At 44.9% G+C, this 23,514-nt stretch overlaps 1 protein-coding gene across 1 annotated transcript in view; it reads left to right on the top strand.

Annotated features, from left to right (window-relative positions):
- The first annotated feature begins 2,613 nt into the window (after positions 1–2,613).
- RAB31 (RAB31, member RAS oncogene family) overlaps positions 2,614–23,514 on the top strand; it is an 85,137-nt gene continuing 64,236 nt past the window's right edge. Inside the window, exons 1-2 of the mRNA XM_054164419.1 lie at positions 2,614–2,649; positions 21,584–21,663. Of these exons, the coding sequence (XP_054020394.1) occupies positions 2,614–2,649; positions 21,584–21,663 (116 nt within the window). The remainder of the gene's footprint in view (positions 2,650–21,583; positions 21,664–23,514) is intronic.

Raw genomic sequence — 23,514 nt, forward strand, 5'->3', positions numbered from 1 at the left:
CCATACAAAGTGTCAAGACAGCAGTCAAGAGAGCTGAGCACAGGTGGACTCATCATACTCAAGTCAGGGTTTCTTAGGCCCTGGAAAATTTGACTTCTGAGCTGGAAGAAAAGGATGGGAGATTGCTGTAAGGACCTCCCTCCTTTTGATCCTCCAGTAACTGGTGGGATGATGCTAGTGATCAGGCTGTTACTGCCCTCCTGATACTGGAGTATTTTTGTGCATTCATTGGCCATGCTTGGTGCAGAGAGCAACGGGATAGGTAAGGCACATGCTGCCTGCATTAAAGGAAAAACTGACATCCATTGCCTAGCTAGTCAAGGGCAAGACTGGGATAGTCCCAATATTTGCCACTGAGAAGAACTTCTTGCTCTGCTGTTGGCTGTAACCCAATAGGCGTTGAGTGGTGAAAATATATACTATAGCAGACCTTGACATAAGATGGTTTGGGTTGGATGCCAGTTATTGTGGCCTATAATGACTTTTGTTACAGTCATTAAAGCCACAGTGTTATGAACAGGTTAAAATTGGAAGGAATAGACACTATAGCTTTGTCTATAACAACCATATTAACTCAGGGTGCTATTGGAACCTTTAAGGAGTGTACTGAACTGGGCACACCTATTGGATGGCCCAAGATCTGGACATAGGAGGCATCAATAGAGGCCAGGGATGCCCAAAAGGGGAATCCTGGATCTGCTTCTGTAAGCTAGGACAATGGGGTCTTATTGATAACAGAGGGCTTCAGGATCAGGCCAAAGAATATAGAATGTGACAAAAGCCTTTAAGGCACACGTGTCTAAACCATCAACCGGAAATGAGGTGAGCCCACTATATAAAGAGCTCAAGGAAAAGTTAGAAAAGGAATTGGGACTCCCTTTTGTAGGCAAAAATCCATTAGTAGATCTAGCCAGGAAAGTGGCAGAGAATTTAAATACAACTAATTGCTGGGTGGTTTTGAGGCAAAAGCTGACTATGTTATTTAACAGCAATTTTTACATACTTTGCCTAGGATGTTTCAATTCTCAAGAAATCCTGAGAAGGCCCTTTCTTCATTGTGCCAGCTTGTCCTCCAAAAGAACAGTTTAGCCCTGAACATGCACATTTCTTTAGTAACAATGAGCATCATCAACTTCTATTTATTTATTTATTTTCAATCCTTGTCACAGTCCACTGGTGGGAATTTGGCAGAAGTTTAACCCCCTTGCATTCCAGCTGATGCTTGGATGCAGCTGAGCTTCACTTCTGATTGATGCCCACTGGACCTTTAATGTGACTAACTTTTACATTCTCAGGAACAGAATCAAGAGTCAAAACTGAGTCAAGTGCCTCAAAGGCAAGCAGGAAGGCAGACAGCAGCACGGGTCTCTCATTATTTATCATGCCTACTGTTAAAACTTGATTACTACAGACATGGGAAACCAAATCTCCAAGATCCATTGTAATCAAAATCCAACTCCAAAGCCATTATCCACACCAGGTCTGCACCTACAAAATGTTAAAATATATTTTGTAACTAGTAAGCAAAACATGGTCACTTTGAAACCCAAAAAATGGCTCCTGCAAACTGTGAAAGACTGCCAGCCGGGGAGAGATGGGGAGAGAAGGGGGAGAGAAGGCGTAAGGTGCTGTGCTGCAAGCTGAGGTTAGCAGCCTCCCTTGTTGCTTCATGAATGCTGTCCTTGGCTTCAAAGCCCCCTCCACCAGTCTCCTTTGCTAGTATCTCTTCAAGAGAAACACAGTGGAAAGGAGGAGCAGGAGAGATTCGAACCCTGGCATTCTTTGTTAGTTGCCAGCCAGGCTGCTTATCAGCGCTTCTGCCTGCTATTATCAGTCGTAAAAATGATAAATATTCACCACAGAGGGAAATCTTTCTTGAAAACTGAATACAACTGCTGCAAGCTTCCTTAACACTGCTTTGTGTTGAGAACTTCCTATGGTGTTTTTAGAAGAGATGTGAAAAATATAGTAGGCTTAAGATCGGCGTAAGTAATTTTCCAAGTAAGAATGATTTCTTCGGGTAAGTCATCTCTTTTTAAATGTAGTTTCTCCCCCGTGTTGTCCATAGAGCACTGTCAGTTGCTGAGAATGAAGCTTTTTGCCCTCTGATAGCAGACAACCCCATGCTAACTTAAAAATACTTGCCACGGCTGCTCGCCTTCTTGCCCGGTAGAGGTGATGAAAATCGTATGCGTGCTGTGCCCCCATCTCATTGTCAGCCACAGATTCATCCCTAGGTAATTTGTCATCAAATCCACCAAGCCATGTTGAGGCACCAGATATCCACCCTCCCACTCCCCACTCTCTCCCGGGCTCTGCGTCTCTGCTACCATTTTTCAGCGCCCATTCCTTTTGCCTCAACAGCAGTCATTCACGCCCCCAGGTGGCTCACAGTGCCGTCCCCAGTCAGGCCCACGCCTCCAGGCCAGATATATAACCCAAGCTGCGCTCAGGTTTTCTCACAGCGGGGAACTGGAAGTTCTGGGGATCCGGGGGAGGCAGCAGTGAAGCAGCAGCGGCCCTCTGATGCACCACGGCAGGGAAGTGCAGGACACTGTCAGAGGCAGCCGCGGCGATGCGGAGAAAGAGCTGAAGTTCAGCCCTCCAAGACTAATGCCCATACGCGAGCTGAAAGTGTGTCTGCTTGGAGTGAGTAGAGGGGACTGGGACAGAGGGTGGCTTCCTACCTTGCTTGGGGTCGGGGGGTGAGGGACATGGGGTGCTCGATGAAAAGGGGATCTCTTCTACCCTCCCACTCCCCACTCTGTTCCGGGCTCTGTGTCTCTGCTACCTGACTGAAGTGGGGGCTTGGCCACTGCTCTTAGAAACTGTTCTGAACTGCTCTGTAGAAAGTCCCATAGTCCCTACACATTCATGCATCTCTGGTTTTCTTACCTTCACACCATGATAAAGTAGAGCTCTGGATTCTGCTGAATGGAGAACAAATTCCTGTAGCACAGGCATGTGTCAGACCTTTCAGTGCAAAGCTTCAGCACCCACACTTTTCAAAGTAGCTATGATGCTGAACAGGTATGACTCAGTGTCTTTTAGTTTGTGTTAATGTTCATAAAAGACAACCTTGTTTCTTTTTGGACTCTAAAATCTTTATCATTGTTAATGCTCTTAGTGCCTACCCAAACAGGAGCTCTGCTGTTAGAAAGTTGGGTTGTACAACTGAAGGACCTTCCTTCTCACTAGGTATGTGCAAGGGTGTCTACACGTTAAGATGAGCATCCTGCTGAAGACAGTAATACCAAACACAAGGGCAGAAGCTGTGTTGCATCAGTGTGGCAAAAGTAGTGAAGATGACAAGGGCAGTCTCAAAGAGACAATTGTAGTGATGAAGTAAATATATGCCTTAGAATCTTTGGTTGACAAGGTACCTGTCTGATAGAAGAACAGAGTGTGACAAGCAGTTGTGGAGTTTTTTTGCTGTGTTAGTTGTTCTTCATCATCTGCTTATTCATTCACGTTTTAGTTTGTAAACAAGTAGCTCTGTCGTGAGAGCAATTTTTGAGTGCAAATCTTTGAATAGTCATTTTGGTGAGGAAGAAGGGAAGGTGCCTTAACAACAAAAGTACCACAAACTATTTATGCTCTTTTAAAAGTCTTTTCCCTAAATGTTGGATTTCTTGACAGTAGTGGTACCAGCGAACAGGAAATCACTATGAATCTTAGTTAATTAAACATAATAGTTTGGTGAACATTTTTCTAACACAGATTTAGGTTTATGCAAACTTCTGATTGTCCAATCTCATTTGCAAGGGTTGGGGCTGGGCTGGCCACTAGAGGAATGCCAGAGGCTCTCTATGAACCCCTCTGCCCTCGGAAAGGGAAGAAAGGAGGCGCTCGTCATTGGAATGTGCTGCCCGGGGAGGTGGTGGAGTCACCGTCCCTGGAGGGGTTCAAGAGGGGATTGGACGTGGCACTTGGTGCCATGGTCTAGTCATGAGGTCTGTGGAGACAGGTTGGACTCGATGATCCTCAAGGTCTCTTCCAACCTTGGTGATACTGTGATACTGTGAGACTGATGGCTTGGGAAAGAAACTAAACTAGCTGGGGGGGAAAGAACAACAATCAATGAAATAGATACAAAGACAGAAAAATGAATATGGAAATGCCTTCATATAGCTGCACCCTCAAACTCTGCCTCCTTCCTCTGTGTTGCCTGTTGCTGCAAGAGAGAAGGAATCAGGCTTTCTTTTGGCCAGGAGTGGTATTTTCAACTGGTCTTTCAGTTGTCACCCAAAATGTATGTGGCTTTTTTCTTACTCTTTGGTTTGAAATGCAATAATAAGTTGTAGATGAGGTAGTTATAAATTGAAAGGGGAATGTCTGAACATTGAATTGAACTTGAATGGGCAAAGCTGAAGGTAATTCAGGGATTTGAAAGCTGTGTAGATGTGGTGCTGCGACACATGGTTTAGTGGTGACCTGGCAGTGTTGGGGTAAAGGTTAGACTTGATGATCTTGCAAGGCTTTTTTTCCAGTCATAATAGTTCTACAGTTTTGAAATGATGGTCCCTAACAATAGGATTTGATAACAGAAGAGCCAAAGTGGTGGCATATGAAGAGAAACTTGTGTCAAACAGCAATTCAGGTCAAAGACTATTTCTTCACCATACAATTATTTTGAAAGTTTCAGCTGCTACAGATACATGTGGGGAAGGTTCACTTAGGAAACAATTGGTTTGGAAAGAATATCACAGACTTGTTTAGCCAGTTTCCTTTTTTTTTGCTGCCAAACTGTACTCAAAACCAACATTTGTCAGGATGCAGTTACCTAATGTGTTTGCTGAAAGCCTCAGGTTACTGCTTTATTTAGTCTGATAATGGAATTTAGCTTTCTCTGATCTGTTATGATGAATGATGTTAAACCAGATTATTATGTTTGTATGTGTGTGTGGCCTAGAGAGATAACAGCTCCTGCAATCAATACTCATTATTGGTGATGATGTGAGGTACAGTGACTTGTGAGCTCCTTCCATACAGTTATCCCTTATTTCATTTTTTGAGTTCAGGGGCAGTTATCAGGATTCCTTAGCAGATATTACTCACATAGGTTTGTATCCAAACAGGAATTTATTGATGGGAATAGAGCATCACAGAATCACAGAGTTGTTTTGGTTGGAAAAGAGTTTTCAGATCATTGAGTCCAACCGTTATGTAACTCTACCACATCTGCTGCTAAGCCATGTCCCTCAGCACCACATCTCTGTGTCTTTGAAACACCTTCTAGACACCTCCAGGATGGGGATTCAACCACCATCCTGGGGAACCTGTCCCAGTATTTGAGAACCCTTTCAGTGAAGATGTTTCTTTTACTACCCAACCTAAACCTCCCCTGGTGCAATTTGAGGCTGTTTCCTCTCTTCCTAAGTGGATTTGGCCTTGACGGTCTTTAAAGCATCTTCCAACCAAAACAATTCTATGATTTTTGTGACTGCATGTGTATTTTGAGATAGATCAGGTAGGAAAAGGATGGCAGTGTGCAGTTGTTCAAAGGTCTGCCCAATTTGCCCAAAAACTCATTTGTGTTGCCAAAAATCAGGGATTGCTGTCAGAAAAACTGCCTTAGTCAGGAGGATCCTATGAATCAGTGATCAGTAGAAGGCAATTAGAAGCATGATTCTTGTTTGGGTGGTAGTGCCTCAGAGATCCACAGCTATAGTTCTCCTAAAAATGACCTCCAGAAAGTCTCTTTGTGATGTAGAGCATTGTTGATACTTTGCAGATGTGGGTGTTTGTTTTTTTTTCATAGTACATTAATAGAGTGATTTGTATGTGGGATGTGGGCATCCCTTTGCAGCTGCCTTTCCCATGATCACACCACTCATTGCCATGCAGGGCTTCCAAGGTGCTGGGAGATGTTCATGTTTCAAAGGGAAGGTGCTCAGACACTCTTCTTTCCCATCTCACTTGAGTATTTAGCCAGTGGTCCTTCATCCTTTCCTCCTGTCCCAGTATGGCCAGCCTGACCTCCCATAGTGACAGGAATCACCAGGTGGTGCTGTTTGCCAATGAAATGCCCTCCCTTCCACTGCCAGCACAGAACAGCCCTTGTAAGAGGAGGTTATGGCATTTAGTTTTGTGCTGGAGCTTTCTTTGGTGTGTCAGGTTGTGAGAGGTCTTGCTTCTCACCAGATGTTCAGTCCTGAGTCACTGTTTTTTGAAGCAAAGTTACTCACTATGGGTTAATCATAGAATGGTTTGTGTTGGAAGTGACCTTTAAACATCATCTAGTCCAATTTCTTTGCAGTCAGTAGGGACATCCTCAACTAGATCAGGTTTCTCCAAGCCTTGTCCAATCTGTGCTTGAATGTTTTTAGGGATTGAGTGTCTACCACCGCTCTGGGCAACCTGTGCCAGTGTTTTCACCACTCTTCTTGTAAACGTGACTTCCTTTTATCCAGTCTAAATCTCTTCTCTTTTAGTTTTAAACCATTACCCCCTGTCCTGTCACAACAAGCCCTCCTGTCCCCCTCTTTCTTGTAGGTCACTTTAAGTACTTGAGAAAGGCCACAAGAAAGTCTCTTCTCCAGGCTGAAGAACCCCAACTCTCTTAGCCTGTCCTCATAAAAGTCACTGCTTTGTTTGATGATGAGTTCCCTAAAAGGCTGGACTTACTTCTTCCACACAGCTTGTGACCACACTGTTGTACTCAAAAGCTGCTTTACTGTGGTGTAAAACACAAGTAAGTCTCACTAAAGACTCATGTGTTGTGTGTCACCCATCCAGTGGGAGGCTTTTTGTAGGCATGTGCTACTACTCCAGAGATTTGTGTGTGACTGCTTCCTTGGAAGGTGCTCCTCTTGTTTCTCCTTTCTTCCTCTCAGCTGGATTGACACCACCTTATTTGCAGCTGCTTTTTATAGAGATTATGCTCCTACTTAAAACTGTAGAGGCAGTTCAAAATAAGTTCAGCATCGTAAGTGAAGAGCTGGTGCCCCCAAGAGCCACAATTTGAGATGAAGAAATGCAAATAAGCACCCAGCTTCCATCTTCCTTTTCACCAGGCTAAGCAATTCCTCCTGTGCCACCATCCACACCACAGGCTGCCAAGAGCATGAGAATTTGATCGATGGAGATTCCGCTCTTTGATTTCCATTTGAATCCTCTCAGCAGCTCAGCTCCTGTTCTGAATTTGATGACTTGTGTAGGGAGGGTAAGGAGGTGTGTAAGACAGAGAATTAGCAGTTTCTGAGTGGTATTACTAATGACTGCAGGCTGTTATCTTTGCTGTCCCCACTCCTGCTGGCATGGCGGTGTGGTTAGTGTGCACTTTGTACATTAAGATGCAGTGATTATTTAATTTAGAGTGTGGGTTTGGAGATGGGTTGTTTGTTTGTTTGTTTTCCTTGACAAATAGATAAACTTCAAAATTTGCTAAGTTGGACATTCCACAGCTTGGTTGGCTGCAGTGTTAATTTGTTGTTATTTTCTTAATACATTCTACAGTGTTGCTGTTCTTGAGTAACCTTGCAGAGAAAGGAGCTGAGGTAGCTGAACCCCCAGGCTATTTTTCCTCCATCAGCTGCATTTCTGTTCTGCCTATATGGTTTCATTTATTTATTTTTATTATATTTGAGTTATTTTAAGGAATAACTTTGAAGGAAGCTTCTCTGTTCTCCCTTTCCTTCTGTGGCTCATCCTGTCTCATAAATTCAGGTCCTTTTGACACACAAGGGATGGCAGGCCATGCAAGAACAATATGGTTTGTAAGTGCTGGGTAAGTAAATGTACAGCAGCCACATGGGCCACCTTGTGTGATTTCTTGGCTAGTAGATACTTTAACTGACCACCAATCCTGCCACCCACTGCTAGAGCAGTGGAAAATAAGGGTTTGATTTAGAGCCACTTCAGTCACTGGGCTCTGCACAAAGTAAAGATAGGATCATAGGTTGGAAGAGACCTGTAAGATCATCAAACCCAACTGTTAACCAAACACTGCCAGGTCCACCACCAAACCATGTCCCTCAGCACCACATCTACACAGCTTTTCAATCCCCTTAGGGATGCTGACTCCACTGTTGCCCTGGGCAGCCTGTTCCAGGGCTTGACAACCCTTTCAAGGAAGAAATCGTTCCTAATATCTAACCTAGACCTCCCCTGGTGAAACTTGAGGCCATTTCCTCTTGTCCTATCTCTTGTTATTTGGGAGAAGAAACCAACTCCTACCTTGTTCCACTCTCCTTTCAGGTAGTTGTGGTGAGTGAGAAGGTCTCCCCTGAGCCTCCTTTCCTCCAAATTAAAAAACCCTAGTTCCCTCAGCTGCTCCTCACAAGACTTGTGCTCTTCACCAGCTTTGTTGCCCTGCTTTGGACATGCTCCAGCACTTCAATGTCCTTCTTGTAATGAGGGCCCCAAAACTGAACCCTGGATTCAAGAGGTGAATCCTCATCAGTGCTGAGTACAGGGGCACGATCACTGTGCTGGACACATCATTTCTGATCCAGGCCAGGATGCTGTTAGCCTTCTTGGCCACCTGGGTACATGCTGGCTCACGTTCAGCTGGCTGTTGACCAGCACCCCCAGATCCTTCTGCACCAGGCAGCTTTCCAGCCATTCTTCCCAAAGCCTGTAGCATTTCATGGGGGTGTCATGACCCAAGTGCAGGACCTAGCACTTGGCCATGTTGAACCTCATCCCATCGATCCAGCCTGCACAGATCCCTCTGTAGATCATTCCTACCCTCAAGCAGAGGATACATCCTTAGTCTCCAGGTTGCTGTTTGCTTTACAGGCACAAGCAAGCACTATGCTTAGGTGACTCAGATGCTCAAGTTCTCCCATTCTCTGTGTAGGACCCAAAGGGGATATTCCCACCTTGTTGTAGTTCCCCTGTGCTTTTTATGAAGAGGGATTATAGTCAAGACACATGCCCATAATTTTACTGAAAAATAGGAGCTCAATAAAGTCACCCCCCCATTCCCTGTTCCCTTGTACCACTGTGGGGGGAGGGCATAAAGAAATGGGAAGTGAATTTGAGCCTGGGAAGGAAGAGTGAAAGGAAGGTGTTTTAAGATTTACATTTTATTTCTTATTATCCTTCTCTGATTTGATTGGCAATAAATTAAACTAATTTCCCCAAATCGAGTCTGGTTTGCCCATGATGGTAATTGTTGAGTGATCTCCTTGCCCTGATTTTAACCCACAAGCTTTTTGTTGTAATTTCTGTTCCCTATCTAGCTAAGGAGGGGAGTGAGAGAGCTGCTTTGGTGGGCATCTGGCATCCAGCCAGCATTAACACACTGCAAGAAGCTGGATACCATTAAGCCCTGTCCAGCAGATATTTCTCTGTTTTAAGATGGCTATTAGGAATTTCTGGGTGGTATTGAAGACACATCTACACATGAAACAAATAAATTCAGCCCTTGAATATCTTCTAAGACACTTTATGTTTCTTTGCCACTGTACTGTATGAAGACCTTATGGCTGTCACTGATTTAAATCCCCATGATGCTGTTACAAAGTGAAAAGCAGGTAATTATTAGTTTTGTTTAAGAGCTATTGAGCTGAGAATGATGGAGCTGACAATTCATGTACCAAATGCAATCCTTGCAGCACTAGGAGGAAGGATTTTCCTCTGATACAACACGACTGACCTGGCTGGGATAGGAAGATGTCTCTGAGAACAAGCAGCTTCCTCCATGTAGAAGGCATTAGAGTTAATCTAATGCTAATGTGCACTAGAGAGAAAAACCTTAATTCTGTAGCTCACTTGTGCTCCACAGCACCAGTTTGGCCTGAAGTTACACCAGTGATTAGAACTGATGGGCAGGATGTTTTACTGTGGGAGAGTTGACACAGACCATCCAAGAGAACAGGTCTTGTTGGGAGTGGCTGAGGGAACTGGGGTTGTTTAGCCTGGAGAAAAGGAGGCTGAGGGGAGACCCCACTTTCTACAGCTCCCTGAAAGGAGGTTGGAGCCAGGTGGGGTTTGGAATCTTCTCCCAAATAACACAAGCAACATGACAAGATGAAATAGCCTCAAGTTGAACCAGGGAAGGTTTAGGTTGGACATGAGGAACAATATATTTCCCAAAAGGGTTTTCAAGCTGTTTAGCTTGGAGAAAAGCAGACTGAGAGGGCAACCTGCTGTCAGTGACTCTGCTTTAGCAGGAGGGTTGGACCAGGTGATCTCTGAAGGTCCCTTCTGACCCCCACCATTCTGTGATGCTGTATCTCTGGGCCAGTTCTATAGCTCTGGAAGCGAGGTCCAGCGAATCAACAAGAAAAGGATCTTCTCCAAGAATTGTGTTGCTCACAGGGAAAATAATCTATTTCCCATTCTGCAGGGCTGTAAGGACAGTTATGAGAATGATTTGTGTCCTGAACGAGACCTGTGTGCTTTTCGTAGTATCATAGTATCAGTCAGGGTTGGAAGGGACCACAAGGATCATCTAGTTCCAACCCCCCTGCCATGGGCAGGGACACCCCACACTAGATCAGGCGACTTTTGACTGCAGACGTGACATTTCAGAGCACCTCAGCGATGAAGTTCAGAGCTGAAGTCTGAAGTTGTTTCAGGCTGAAGCCTCGGGCAGTTTTCTGTTGGTGACATGGCTGAAAGCCAATATGTCCATCAAAGAACTGCTCTTGTTTTTTCATTTTTCTGCTGTGCTCACTTGATGCATCTTGCAGATGGAAAAACTCAGTCCAGCAAGAAGCTATTGGCACTTCTTCCTAGACATTGCTCCGCAGAGCACGGCTGCATTTTTGCTGGGACTAGCCTGATGCTTGGCAGATTCAGTCCCACCCCAGGGCTGTCTTTGAACCCAGGTCTCCTGAAAGATATTTCTCCTTACAGCAGTGTTTTCAGAGAAGTTAAGTGTAAAGTAAATACAGGGAAGGACGAAGGACGCATTTCAGGCTAGCAAAAAAGTTTTACAGCTTGGAATAATTTCTGGATTAAAATACTGCCCTTGGAAACTGCGGTCAGGAGCCTGTTGTGCATAACTCATCCTTCATATGTTCATATGGTTGATAAAAATCCAAAGCCAGTTTCAGATGCTCTCTGAGCTGGCTGCCACAGCCTTCCACAACAGCTGTAACTGGATTAGTAAGACACGGAAAGTATTGCGATGCTGCCTGCATCTGATCGCCTGAGTAACGATTCAAATCTTAACTGGCAGGCATTGAGGACTAAAGCAGGCTGCAAATTGCAAAGCTTAGGTTTGCTGTTTAGCTCATTTCCTCCTTATCTCCTTTGGAATTGTCAAGGGTTAAGGCTGGGCTGGCCACCAGATGAGTGACAGAGGCCGTTTATGAAGCCCTCTCCCTTTCCAAAGGGAATCAAGGGAAGACAGTGTGGGTTGGGAAAGAAACTAAACCAGCTTTAATGGAAAGAAGAACAATAAAATGAAATAGATACAAACCAGTATGGAACCCAAACCCCTGATGGCAATGACATCATTGTCACCACTGATGCTGTGGGCAGGCACTGGAGACGTCCCAGACGGGACTCAGCCTCAGATAAGAACCAGGTTCAGGAGCTGGATTCTTGAACTGGACTCAGAGAACACACAGATTGGGGTTGAAGATAGAAGGGACAGAGTCCTCCTCGGACACTAGCCACTGAAGAAAAGGCTTGACCCTAGTGATCCCTCTGCTTTAGTGACTCTCCCCATCAGCATTCTTACTGCTAGAAGCAGCCACTGTCTGTGCAAATATCCCCTGAACTTCAGAAAGTGCCCTCACTGAGCAGATACTGGGCTGAGAAGTCAAATCACAGTTCTATTCCAGCTCAAACCACAACAATAGCTCAAAAGACAACCCAGAATCCTGTGCTCAGCCTTTACCACATTGCATGCCTTTGGGTCAAGGACTGGCACCTCTGAAAGCATTGAAGATGCAGGTTGGATATGTCCAGGCTGCATGCCAGACCTTGCCTGAGGAGTGACATTCCTCCTAGAGGAGTGACATTCCTCCTAGATACCAGGCTTGACCAGAACTGGTCAAAAGCCCAGTGACACTTCAGGCTGCAGGCCTGGCGATGTATTTGATGGTAGCTAATGAAATGTTCACTGTGGAGCAGCACTGCAAAGTGATTGAGCTGCTGTGAACTTTTCAAATTCCATCAAAGTCCTGCTGAGGATAATGGGAACAGGCCAGGGGGATTCCACTGTGAATCCAAACTGAAAGCCTGACCAATTCTGTCAATGGAAGGAACAGCTATTTTAATGTGCCAAAGCTGAACTGCCAAGTCAAAACCAGCTGTGCTTCACAGAACTGCTAGAGTCAAAGGTCTGCCTGCATTTGCATTTTTTTATGATTCATTGATTTTTTTCCTCCCTTAAAGTTTAAACCTTGGCTTTCTACCTCAGATTTGCCTGGCCAGTTTCCAAGATTTTCACACAGAGTCACACAGAATCACACAGAATGGTGGGAGGTGAAAGGGACCCCGGAGATCATATAGTCCACCCTTTTGCTAAAGCAGGGTCACCCAGAGCAGGTTGCACAGGATCACTTTCAGGCGGGTTTGCAATCTCTCCAGAGAAGGAGAGTGCCTCTTTTTAAGTATCCAAAATATCAAATGAATTGATGGTAAAGGACAGTTCTGGGCCCCTCAGGTCAACAAGGACAGGGAGCTGCTTGAGAGAGTCCAGTGCAGAGCCCACATGAATGATGAAGGGAGTGGAACACCTCTCTCATGGGGAAAGGCTGAGGGAGGTGGGGCTCAGTAGCTTGGAGGAGACTGAGAGGTGACCTCATTCATGTTTTTGTGAAGGATGAGTGTCAGGAGGCCAGGCCCTTCTCAGTGATATCCAATGATAGGACCAGAGGCAATGGGTGCAAGCTGGAGCACAGGAGGTTCCATTTGAACATAAGGAAAACATTTTCAGTGTGAGGGTGACAAAGCACTGGAACAGGCTGCCCGGAGAGGTTTTGGAGTCTCCTCTGGAGACTTTCAAAACCCACATGGATGCATTCCTGTGTGACCTGCTGTAGGTGATCCTGCTCTGGCAGGGGGATTGGACTAGATGATTTTTCAAGGTCCCCTAATATTCTGTGATTCTGTGGCAGTTTTCTCCTTTTTGGCAACTTCATCCCAATTTAAGCATTTTTGTCTTAATTACTCCAACAATGAAATTTCTGCACTGGGTAAGGCCACAACGTCTTCTTCCTCTCTGCTGTAGCAATGGCAGGAGGCAGAAAGAGGAGTATTTAACTTGGGAGATCTTGAGCATAAACTGGCTCCTCTGTTATTTTTCAGTTAGTAATGAACTAGCTGAGAACTTTGTCCAGTGGTGTGAATATGTGGTAGGGAGCCAGGACTTGTTCCTTCTTTTAATCATCAGGAGAAGCCAGCTTCCTCTCTGAGCAGATCCTCTTCCAGGAGAGCAGGACACCTTTTTGACTGTGCCCCTGTTCTGTATGTTAGATTGAGCCTTTGTTGGTTTGTTTTTTTCCCTCCTGCTTTATAAAGATGACCCAAGGCAGCAGCATCTGGAACTGGAAGGTTCCCTGAGAAGATCATTAGTGAGGCAAATTTGGCTGTGGTTGTTCCAGGTGTGTGCACTTATTGCACCTCTTGATCATAGGATCATGGAATTGTTTTGGTTGAAAGAGATCTTTATGATCATTAATTCCAACCAGTATCCCAGCCCTGCCAACCAGATGTTAACCTGTCTTGAAAAATCATAGAGGAGGTTGGAAAAGACCTTTAAGATCCTTGAGTCCAATGAGGAAAGCCTCAGAACAGCTTGCTGGTAGGCTCCAGTGTTGCCTTCTGTCTGGAACCCAGGTTTTCATTGGTGTAAGCAGCTTTATAACTCCAGCTGTGTGCCTGAGAAAGAAGCTTTTTTCTGTGTCTGATGAAAGATCAGCTTTTGGTGATATCCAGCAGAAACTGGCTCTGAGAGACAGATGCATTTCCACTGTGAGGTGCAACAGAGCTCTGCCAAGGTCACAGAGCTGGGGGATCAGTTTCTTGCTTATGGGAAAGGATGAAGACCTGTCACTTCCAAATGATTCTCACATTGTTGTTAAAATAACATCTGCTTCACCTGCTTTATTAGAGCACTTGGTATTAATCTGCTCCAGATTGCTTGGCCACGATCATTCTTCTTGTGACATGTTAAACTCATGTTTAAATGAGACCTCTGCCTGGGGAGCATGTCTCAGTGAATCTTGGTTATTACAGTAACGTGCTTTGGAGAGACACACATTGTTAGTTTGTAGAAAATGATATAAATTGCAGTGCCATAGAACAAATCCTGGCTTTGAGATGATGGGAAACATTCCATCCTTCCGAAGGAGCCATGTGTTGGATCCTTGGTTTAGAGAGATCGCTTCTCTTACTTTTCAGGGCAGGTTCTTGTGGCACCGGTCTCCAGGGTATCTCAACCCTGTTTTAAAGCAGAAATGGGAAGTTAGTCGCGAGATCTGTGGCGGTTACAAACCAGATGTTCTTTTTGTCTTCTTACTTCACAAGTGGGAGGACAGAAGGCAGTTTCTCCAGTGTCTTGGTTCTTGATGTGCCATTTCCTCGTGAGAAGTTTTTTCCAAAATCTTGGAGTCATAAAGGGTTTTTTTTTGGGGGGGGGGCATGTTTTATCTAACTAGACATTTATTTTAAACCCCCTGTGTGTTAACAGAGCACAGAAAGATTCTGTGTAGCCAAGAATAAAACCAGCTCTGGCAGCAGAGCGCATAATTACAGGGCTGCTGTTTAGTCATCAGTCACGCCAGGCGTGGATTTGGTATTTTCTTTTCTGGTGAGTTCAACATTCATTTCATTTCAGATGGAAAAAGAAAAATTTGCATGAAGGGTTTGGTTTGCTCAGCACCATAGGGCTTGACCCATCTGGTGCCATTAAAAGCTGTTATCAAGGCTAAAGACCAAGGTGCTGATCCGGGGTGTGCTTACAGGGTAATCAAGTTCCCTTCAATTTGGGGAAGAGCCTGAAGCACTGGGCCGTGTGGTTCAGCAAAGATACAAATGAGCCCTCCAAATTTCAATTAGAGAGCTCCATTTTTCTGCATTAGCTGCTTGTTTGTTTTTTTTTTTCCCCTGCTAGGATAAACCCATCTGGAAGAATGGGCAGAGAAATATTTCAGCTGCCTATTTGTAGTGGGAAAATGGGTTTCTTTTTTAATATATCGCTCATATTGAACTTCTGCTTTCTTTATCCTTTTTTGCCCCTGTTTTTTAATCTTCCTCTATGGTGCTGCAAATCAGCAAGAAGAAATCAGCAGCTGGTTGTTGTTTGCCTGCAAATGAGCTGCCAACGTCCTGCAATTCTGCTGGCTTGAAATACGGTCTCATCTTTACAGTAACATGAGAAGAGCCAAGTGGGGTGGTTCTCCAGGAGCAGGAGTGTGGGTGGAAACACAAGGGTTTTGTGGCATGCTGGTGCTCTTAAAATCCTCCTGCCTCAGTCTGTGGGGAAGGGATTTTGGAAGAATTAGGCAGCCTCTATTCAGGGTTAAAGGGTACAAATCAGGAATTAGTCATGCTTGTTTCCTTGTATTTATCAGAAACATCTGATACAGCTTCAGATTTCCACAGTGTGGCAGTTTAGAATAGAATAGAATAGAATAGAATAGAATAGTTTAGGCTGGGTGCTTCCCGTTACTGCCATGTAAGTTACGCCTCCGGTGTCCCGAGGGTCCAACCCAGTAGGTGGACACAGGAAGTTGCGTATTTCATACCCATAATGTCCTGTGCCCTATAAGTCCATCTGCAAAGTCATTCTCTTCCTCTTTCTTCCCTCTCTGCTCCTGTGGGAGATGCTCCCTATCAGGTAACGGTGAGGGAGTATCTCAAGGCCTCTTAGGCCTGGCTGGGCCTGCCTAATACCAAGAGGAGAAGGGGGGTGGCAGTCTCAGACCTGGCCAGCCTGAGACTAGCCTAGCAGTAGCGGGGAAGAAAGAGCCCTGCGGGTTTTGGGTATACCCTCAGGTAGGGAGAAGGGAAGCGTTGGGAGGCTTTTGGGTGTGCTATAGGGGACTCTATGTTTGGGATTCTTTTGACACTGTGCTTGTAGCTTCTGTAAAACACTTCTTTTCCATTTCAACTTGCCATCACTTTTGCCATCCATTTGTGTGATCTCCACTGGATAAGGATTTTTCTGAAGAATTGCAGGGTCTGATCCTTAAAGTGTGCCATAACTCCTGAGGACAAGTTCTTAGTTTCTGAAACTTGTCCAATCCACCCAGCTCAGTACTGCGATGCCCTTCTACATAAGTTGAAATGTTACTCCTTGGTGTGTGTGATGTTGTATGTACACATGGAGTAAAACAAGACAGAAAAACAGATGTGAAGGTATGAAAAGATAGCAAATAGCAGAACTTTGGGAACTGAGAAAAATAAGTCATGGAGCTGGGGTTGTTCAGCCTGGAGAAGGCTCAGGGGAGACCTAATAGCAGCTTTCCAGTACCTGAGGAGGGCCTACAAGAATGCTGGAGAGGGACTGTTTGCAAAGGCCTGTAGTGATAAGACAATGGGCAATGGTTTGAAATTAGAGAAGAGTAGATTTAGATTGGATGTTAGGAAGAAGTTCTTTACCATGAGGGTGGTGGAACACTGGAACAGCTTGCTCAAGGAGGTAGTTGAGGCCCCATCCCTGCAGATATTCAAGGTCAAGCTCAACAAACCTCTGAGCAGCTGGATCTGGTGAAGGATGTCACTGCTCACTGCAGGAGAATTGGACTAAATGACCTTTGGAGTTCCCTTCCAACTCAAACCATTCTGTGATTCTGCCTGCATGCCTGAATGTTGTCCAGGCATGTGGCTTGATAATACTTTGAAGAAGGAACAAAACAAGCACCCTATCAGGTGCTGGAAAAGTGAGTGTATGTAGAGGAAGTCCATGAAGGAAAGGACACAGCATATGGGAGCAAGAAAGCTTTGTGTAGCTGTATCAAGGACATTTGATCTCAAGGCATTGTTGAGAAGTGGATGCCTTTGTTACATCTTTGAAGCAAGCATGCTTCAAGAGATCAACCTGCAAAGTGGTTCCCTCTTGTAGGTTCAAAATAAGGTAAAATATTTTTTCCTGTGTTTTCAAGTTGCTGTATAATGTTCACACACCACAATTCACTTTGCTTTCAGGCAGGTGAGGTTCTTGTTGGATGGATGTGAGCACATTAATATGGCCTGAAAACTGCCGAAGAAGTTTTAAATCCTGTGGTGGAATTATAATTGCTGCTTTAAGTAGGAACCTTTTTCTTTTTGACTTCCTTCCCCTCTGTGCTCTAATTATACTCAAGTAGCTGGCCAGTTATATCCTCCAGGCAGCAGCACAGAAACTGGGAGTGCTTGTTTCAGCTGGTAAACACTGGCTGCAGTGGTGGTCATCCTAAAGACAGGTTCCTTTGTGGCCCAAGTCCATTCATGTCACTGGAATTACACCAGGGGTAAATTTAGCCTTCTTGGTAATCCAAAGGACCCCTGGAGCAAAGTTTCAGTTTAAGTGGATTGAGAACAGTCCTTTGGTGAAGGACTTGGGGGGTGCTGGTGGACATGAATTGGCAAAGTGCACTTACAGCCCAGAAGCCAACCATGTCCTGGGCTGCATCCCCAGCAATGTGGGCATCAGGTTGAGGGAGGGGATTCTGCCCCTCTGCACTGCTGAGACCCTGCCTGCAGTGCTGGGTCCAGTTCTGGAGTTTTCAGCACAGGAGTGATATGGACTTGTTGGAGCAGGGCCAGAGGAGACCACAAAAATGATCTGGGGGCTGAAACCCCTCTGCTGTGAGGCCAGGCTGAGAGAGTTGGAGAAGAGAAGGCTCCAGGGAGACCTTGTGGCCTTTCAGTACTTAAAGGAGGCAAATAAGGAAGATGAGGAACTCTTTATCAGGGAGTGTAGTGGTAGGATACAGAATACAGAATTAACCAGGTTGGAAAAGACCTTCAAGATCATCAGGATGAGGTATAACAGATTCAAATTAAAAAAGGTTAACTTTAGATTAAATACTCAGAATAAATTCTTTAAAATGAGGATGGTGAGGTTCTGACAGAGGTTACCCAGAGAGGTGGTACATGCCCCACTGCTGGAAACATTCCAGGTCAGGTTTCATGTGGATCAGAGTAACCTGATCTAGTGGAAGATGTTTCTGCTCATGGACGGGAGGTTTGAAGTAGATGATCTTTAAGGTCTCTTCCAACCCAAACTATTCTACTTTTCTATTACATGATTGGTGTGCCTGGCATATACTTAAGCTTAGCTGTGAGCTAGAGCAATAGAAACTTTTAAAGTTCCTTTAACATTAGCATGTCAGTAAGAGCCATAAACTGAAAGATGAAGAGGTAAGAGCCTCTAGGAAAATGAGCTGAGCTTTAATTCATGCTTGTGGATATCACATCCCTGCCAGAGACCTGGCTCCTCCTGCTCAGGAGCTGTCATTGCAGTTGCCCTTTAGAGTGGCCTGGCAGAGGAGTTGAAGGAAGGAGACCAAACTAAAGCATCATCAGGGCACAGGAGTCAGTGCCTAGTTTAGAACACAGTGGCCAAAACTCCATATCCCCAAGAGGTAATGCAATTCCTAACATGTAGTGGGTGGGAGTTGTGGTTTCTCCACTGCATTCAGAATCCAGAATCATAATTAAATCTTCAGTTTCAGTGCAGAGGACCTTTGGGTTTGATTTGGTTGGGGTTTTTTTGCCATCTTGCTCTAGAAATTACACAGAGATCTCATCTGAAATTGATAACAAAGGCAAAATTTGGGAATGGCAGCAGGATGTGTTGCTGCTATTGATCAAAGGCTACAGGGCTGGTTTTAAACACTGCTCCTCACTTTGATCCTTTTTTCCCTATTGATCGAACACAGCAGATAAACAGCCCTCTGCATAGCACCAGCATTTGTTATGGCTTTTAAGCTGACTAAGGACAGCTTTGAATTAAATATGAGGCTTTAAATGATGGGTTTCTGCTAAGCTAAGTGCTGCCTATAAAGACTTCACTTGCAGTGGAGATACAGTTTCATTGAAGCACAGTGAGAGGAAATCTAAACAGGTATTGTTTTGCTTTCCCATTCAAAAAGCAGATAAAATATTGCAAAATCAGCTACAGGAAAGGCAAACCTCTCTCTCTCTCTCTCTCTCTCCCTCTGTGTATGTATATATATATATATATATATATAAAAAATGGATCTCTCTCCCTCTGTGTGTATGTGTATATATATATATATATATATACATATATATATATATATATAAATAGATGTGGACAAAGGCAGTTTTAATTTACCATATAGTTACATGTATAGTGCTCTCTCACAAACCCTCCTCTCATCTGGACACTTTTCAAGCTTCTGTAAATTACTCAAGGGTCTTAAAAATGTGGATACAAATGGAACTACCCAGTACAATCTCATAGTTCTGCCATCACTTCCAGTGAAATTAATAGGGAACTTTTCCACTGACTTTTTAATGAGCTGGATTGGACCCTTGGCTGTCATTGTTAATGTCTTGGAAAGGTCAGGATCGATTTCCTGACATCCTTTTTGTCTCTAAGGGAGACATAGCAATATTGCTAGTCCTCTTCCTTGGTAATTCTCTGTATAATTTAAGTTTCTCTCCTGACCATGGAATTACAGAGACAAACAAAAATCTGCATTTTGGGGAAACTGATCATATCTTAAATGACTAAAATCATAGAATCATTTTGGTTGGGAGAGACCTTTAAGATTATCAGATCCAATCATTAACCCAGCACTGCCAATTCCACCACTGAACCATGTCCCTCAGCACCACATCTAGAATAGAATAGAATAGAATAGAATAGAATAGAATAGAATAGAATAGACCAGACCAGGTTGGAAGAGACCTTCAAGATCGTCGCGTCCAACCCATCATTCAATACCACCTAATCAACTAAACCATGCAACCAAGCACCCTATCAAGTCTGCTCCTAAACACCTCCAATGATGGCGACTCCACCACCTCCCCAGGCAGCCCATTTCAATGGGCAATCACTCTCTCTATGAAGAATTTCTTCCTAACATCCAGCCTAAACCTCCCCTGGCACAGCTTGAGACTGTGTCCTCTTGTTCTGGTGCTGGTTGCCTGGGAGAAGAGACCAGCCCCTGCCTGTCCACAACCTCCCTTCAGGTAGTGGTAGAGAGCAATAAGGTCTCCCCTGAGCCTCCTCTTCTCCAGGCTAAGCAACCCTATGGCTTTTAAATCCCTGCTGGGACTGTGACTCCACCACTTCTCTGGGCAGCCTGTTCCAGGGCTTTGGAGAAGAAATTTTTCCTGATATCCAACTCAAACCTCCCCTGGTGCAAATTGAAGCCATTTCCTCTTGTCTTGTCATTTGTTATTTGAGAGAAAAGGCCAACATCCACCTCACTACAACCTCCTTTCAGGGTGTTGAAGAGAGCAAGAAGGTCTCCCCTCAGCCTCCCTTTCTCCAGGCTAAACAATCCAGTTCCCTCAGCTGCTCCTCAGAAGACCTGCTCTCCATACCCTTCACAAGCTTAGTTGCCCTTCTCTGAATCTGCTCCAGCATCTCAACATCTTTCCTGGAGTGAGGGCCCCAAAACTGAACACAATATTCAAGGTGTGGCTTCACCAGTACAGAGCAGAGGGGGACAATCACTTCCTTACTGCTGGCCACACTATTGCTCATACAAGCCAGGGTGCTGCTATTTCTGGACAATGTCAACTCTTCCCTCACTCTCCAAGGTTATCCTGAACTTGCAGTACTGTACAACCCTTCTTTGTCCTCTGAGGGGGTAAAAAAAGGACTATTCCTGCAAGTGTAAGCAGCCTCTGTGAAGGTTCCACTGAGCAGGCTTGTTTGTCATGCCATGAAAAGGTCAGTGCCACCAAGTCAGTGCTGTCATTGTACTAAAAGGTTGATGTTAGTAACGTGGTTTGGAAGTGTTTGTGCTGCTCTTGCAATGGGACAGAATGGAACTGTTTCTCTGTCTTTGGTGGTTGATACTCCATGTGTCTGAAAACACAGGATTTGATTGATAGATTCATATAGTGGTTTGGGTTCCACCCCATTGGCATTGGCAGGGACACCTTCCTCTAGACCAGGTTGCTCAAGGCCTCATCCAGCCTGGCCTTGAACACCTCCAGGGAGGGGACATCTGTGACCTCCCTGGGCAGCTTGTTCTAGAGTCTGATCACCTTCACTATAAAGAATTTCTTTCTAATATCCAGTCTACATCTGCCCTCCTCAAGCTTCAATCCATTCACTCTCATCCTATCGCTACAGGCTCTTGTAAAAAGCCCCTTCCTGGCTTTCTTGGAGGTCCTCTTCAGGAAAGCTGCTATAAGGTCTCCCTGCAGCATTCTTTTCTCCAGGTTGAACAATACCAGCTCCATGACAACTCTCACAGCCTGTCCCCAGGTAAATGGTTGTGCTTAAAGCACTACAGTCCTTGCAGTAGGAATATAAAATCCACCCCCAAAACTAGAGAGGGCAGAGCTGGAAAGAGGGTCAGGGAGCTGACGTTTGAAAAGGATAATCCATGCACTCACTTTTCTTTTTAAAGGTTTAACCTGCCCCACCTGCCGCTAGAGAGGGTTTAATTTCACATGTTGATGTTTGACTGTTTCTTCAGGTGGAATATTGACGTCTAGGCTCCACTGACCTCACTGCCCTGCTCTCCTTTGTTTTCAGGATAGTGATGTTGGGAAAACAAGCATCATTTATCGGTTTACCAAAGACCGCTTTGAACACACTACCAAACCTACCATTGGGTACGTACCACATGCAGTATCCTTTTGCTTCTGTTTATTTTTCAGCTCACTGCCCTCTGCTGAGCTGCTTTATTTACTTGTCTTCCACATCTCTGAATACTGTGTATCTTTTTCTTTCTTCCTTTCTTTTTTCTCTAGCTTATCAATCTTACTCGACAATTTACTCTTCTGTAATGGATTTCAGCTCATGTTTAGAGAGTCTGTGGCTGCTCCAAAGCATGTCTGCCCTGCTCTCCCTGTTCTAGGAATACTAAGGGCCCTGCATGTGCTTGCAGCCCAGAAAGCCAATGGCATCCTGAGCTCCATCAAAAGCAACATGGCCTGCAGGTGGAGTGAGGTGATTCTGCCACTTTGCTCTGCTCTGGAGAGACCTCATCTGGAGTACTGCATCCAGTTCTGGAGCCCTCAATAAGGAAGGACATGAACCTGATGGAGTGGGTCCAGAGGAGGGCCATGAAAATGATCAGGGGGTTGGAGCACCTCTGCTACGAGGACAGCCAGAGGGAGCAGGGGTTGTTCAGCATCAAGAAGAGAAGGCTCTGGGGAGACCTAATAACAAATTTCCAGTACCTGAAAGGGGCCTACAAGAAGGCTGGAGAGAGACTGTTTACAAAGGCCTGTGGTGATAGGATGAGGGGCAATGGCTTCAAACTAGAGAAGAGTAGATTTAAGTTGGATGTTAGGAACAAGTTCTTTACTGTGAGGGTAGTGGAACACTGGAACAGGTTGCACAAGAGAGGTGGTTGGGGCCCCATTCCTGGAGATATTCAAGGTAAGGCTCGACAGGGCTCTGGGAGACTTGATCTAGTTGAGGATGTCCCTGCTGACTGCAGAGGGGGTTGGACTATGGAGGTCCCTTCCAACCCAAACGATTCTATGATTCTGTGGGTGAGAAGGGCTGATCTGGCTTGTGTGCCAGAGCTGCAAAGGGTTGGTATTGATTTTACTGTGTGTTGTTCAGCAGCTTAAACAGTATCTTCCTGAGCTCTGCCTTTCAGTGATGGAGTCTCAGCTGGAAGCTGCACATTGAAGTTCCAGAATGATTTTGGAAAAAATGGATAGAGAGGAAGGAAGCACACAATGAATAACTTTACTAGACTGCAGGGCACTTGTTTGCAGTGAAGGAATTGATGGGGACTTGAGTGCTTCTTTCCTTCTAAATCATTAGCAGCCTTTTTCTCCAAGTGGTTTCTGTTGCTAAGCAAATGGCTTCTGATCGAATGGAAAAAAAAAAAAAACTCTGCAATGTTCATCATTATGACAGCAGAGGGAGGTTGGAAAGGCAGAGAAAGACCTTGGGGTGCTGGTCAATGGCCAACTGAATAGGAGCCAGGGTGTGTCCAGGTGGTTAAGGCCAACAGCATTGTGGCTTGGATCAGCCATAGTGTGACAAGCAGGACCAGGGCAGTGATTGCACCCCTCCACTCAGCACGAGTGAGGCCACACCTTGAATACTGGGTTCAGTTTTGGGCCCCTGACCACAAGAAGGACATTGAGGTGCTGGAGCAAATCCAGAGAAGGGCAATGAAGCTGGTGAAGGGTCTGGAGAACTGATTTTATGAGGAGTGGCTGAGGGAACTGGGGCTGTTTAGCCTGGAGAAAAGGAGGCTGGAGGGACACCATCACACTCCCTACAACTTCCTGAAAGGAGATTGGTTTCTTTTGCTAGGTAACAAGCTCAAGTCCAGGGGAGATTTAAATTGGACATGAGTAAAAATTTATTCACTGAAAGGGTTTTTTGTGTTGGTTTTCTGTTTTTCAATGGGGGTGCTTGGGGAAATAATCTACCAGAGTTTGGCAGTGTCAACTTTCAGTGCCAGCTTTCAACTGAAATGCTGTGGTACAGGAAAA

The sequence above is a fragment of the Dryobates pubescens genome, chromosome 9, assembly GCF_014839835.1.
Source record: "Dryobates pubescens isolate bDryPub1 chromosome 9, bDryPub1.pri, whole genome shotgun sequence".
Classification (NCBI taxonomy): domain Eukaryota; kingdom Metazoa; phylum Chordata; class Aves; order Piciformes; family Picidae; genus Dryobates; species Dryobates pubescens.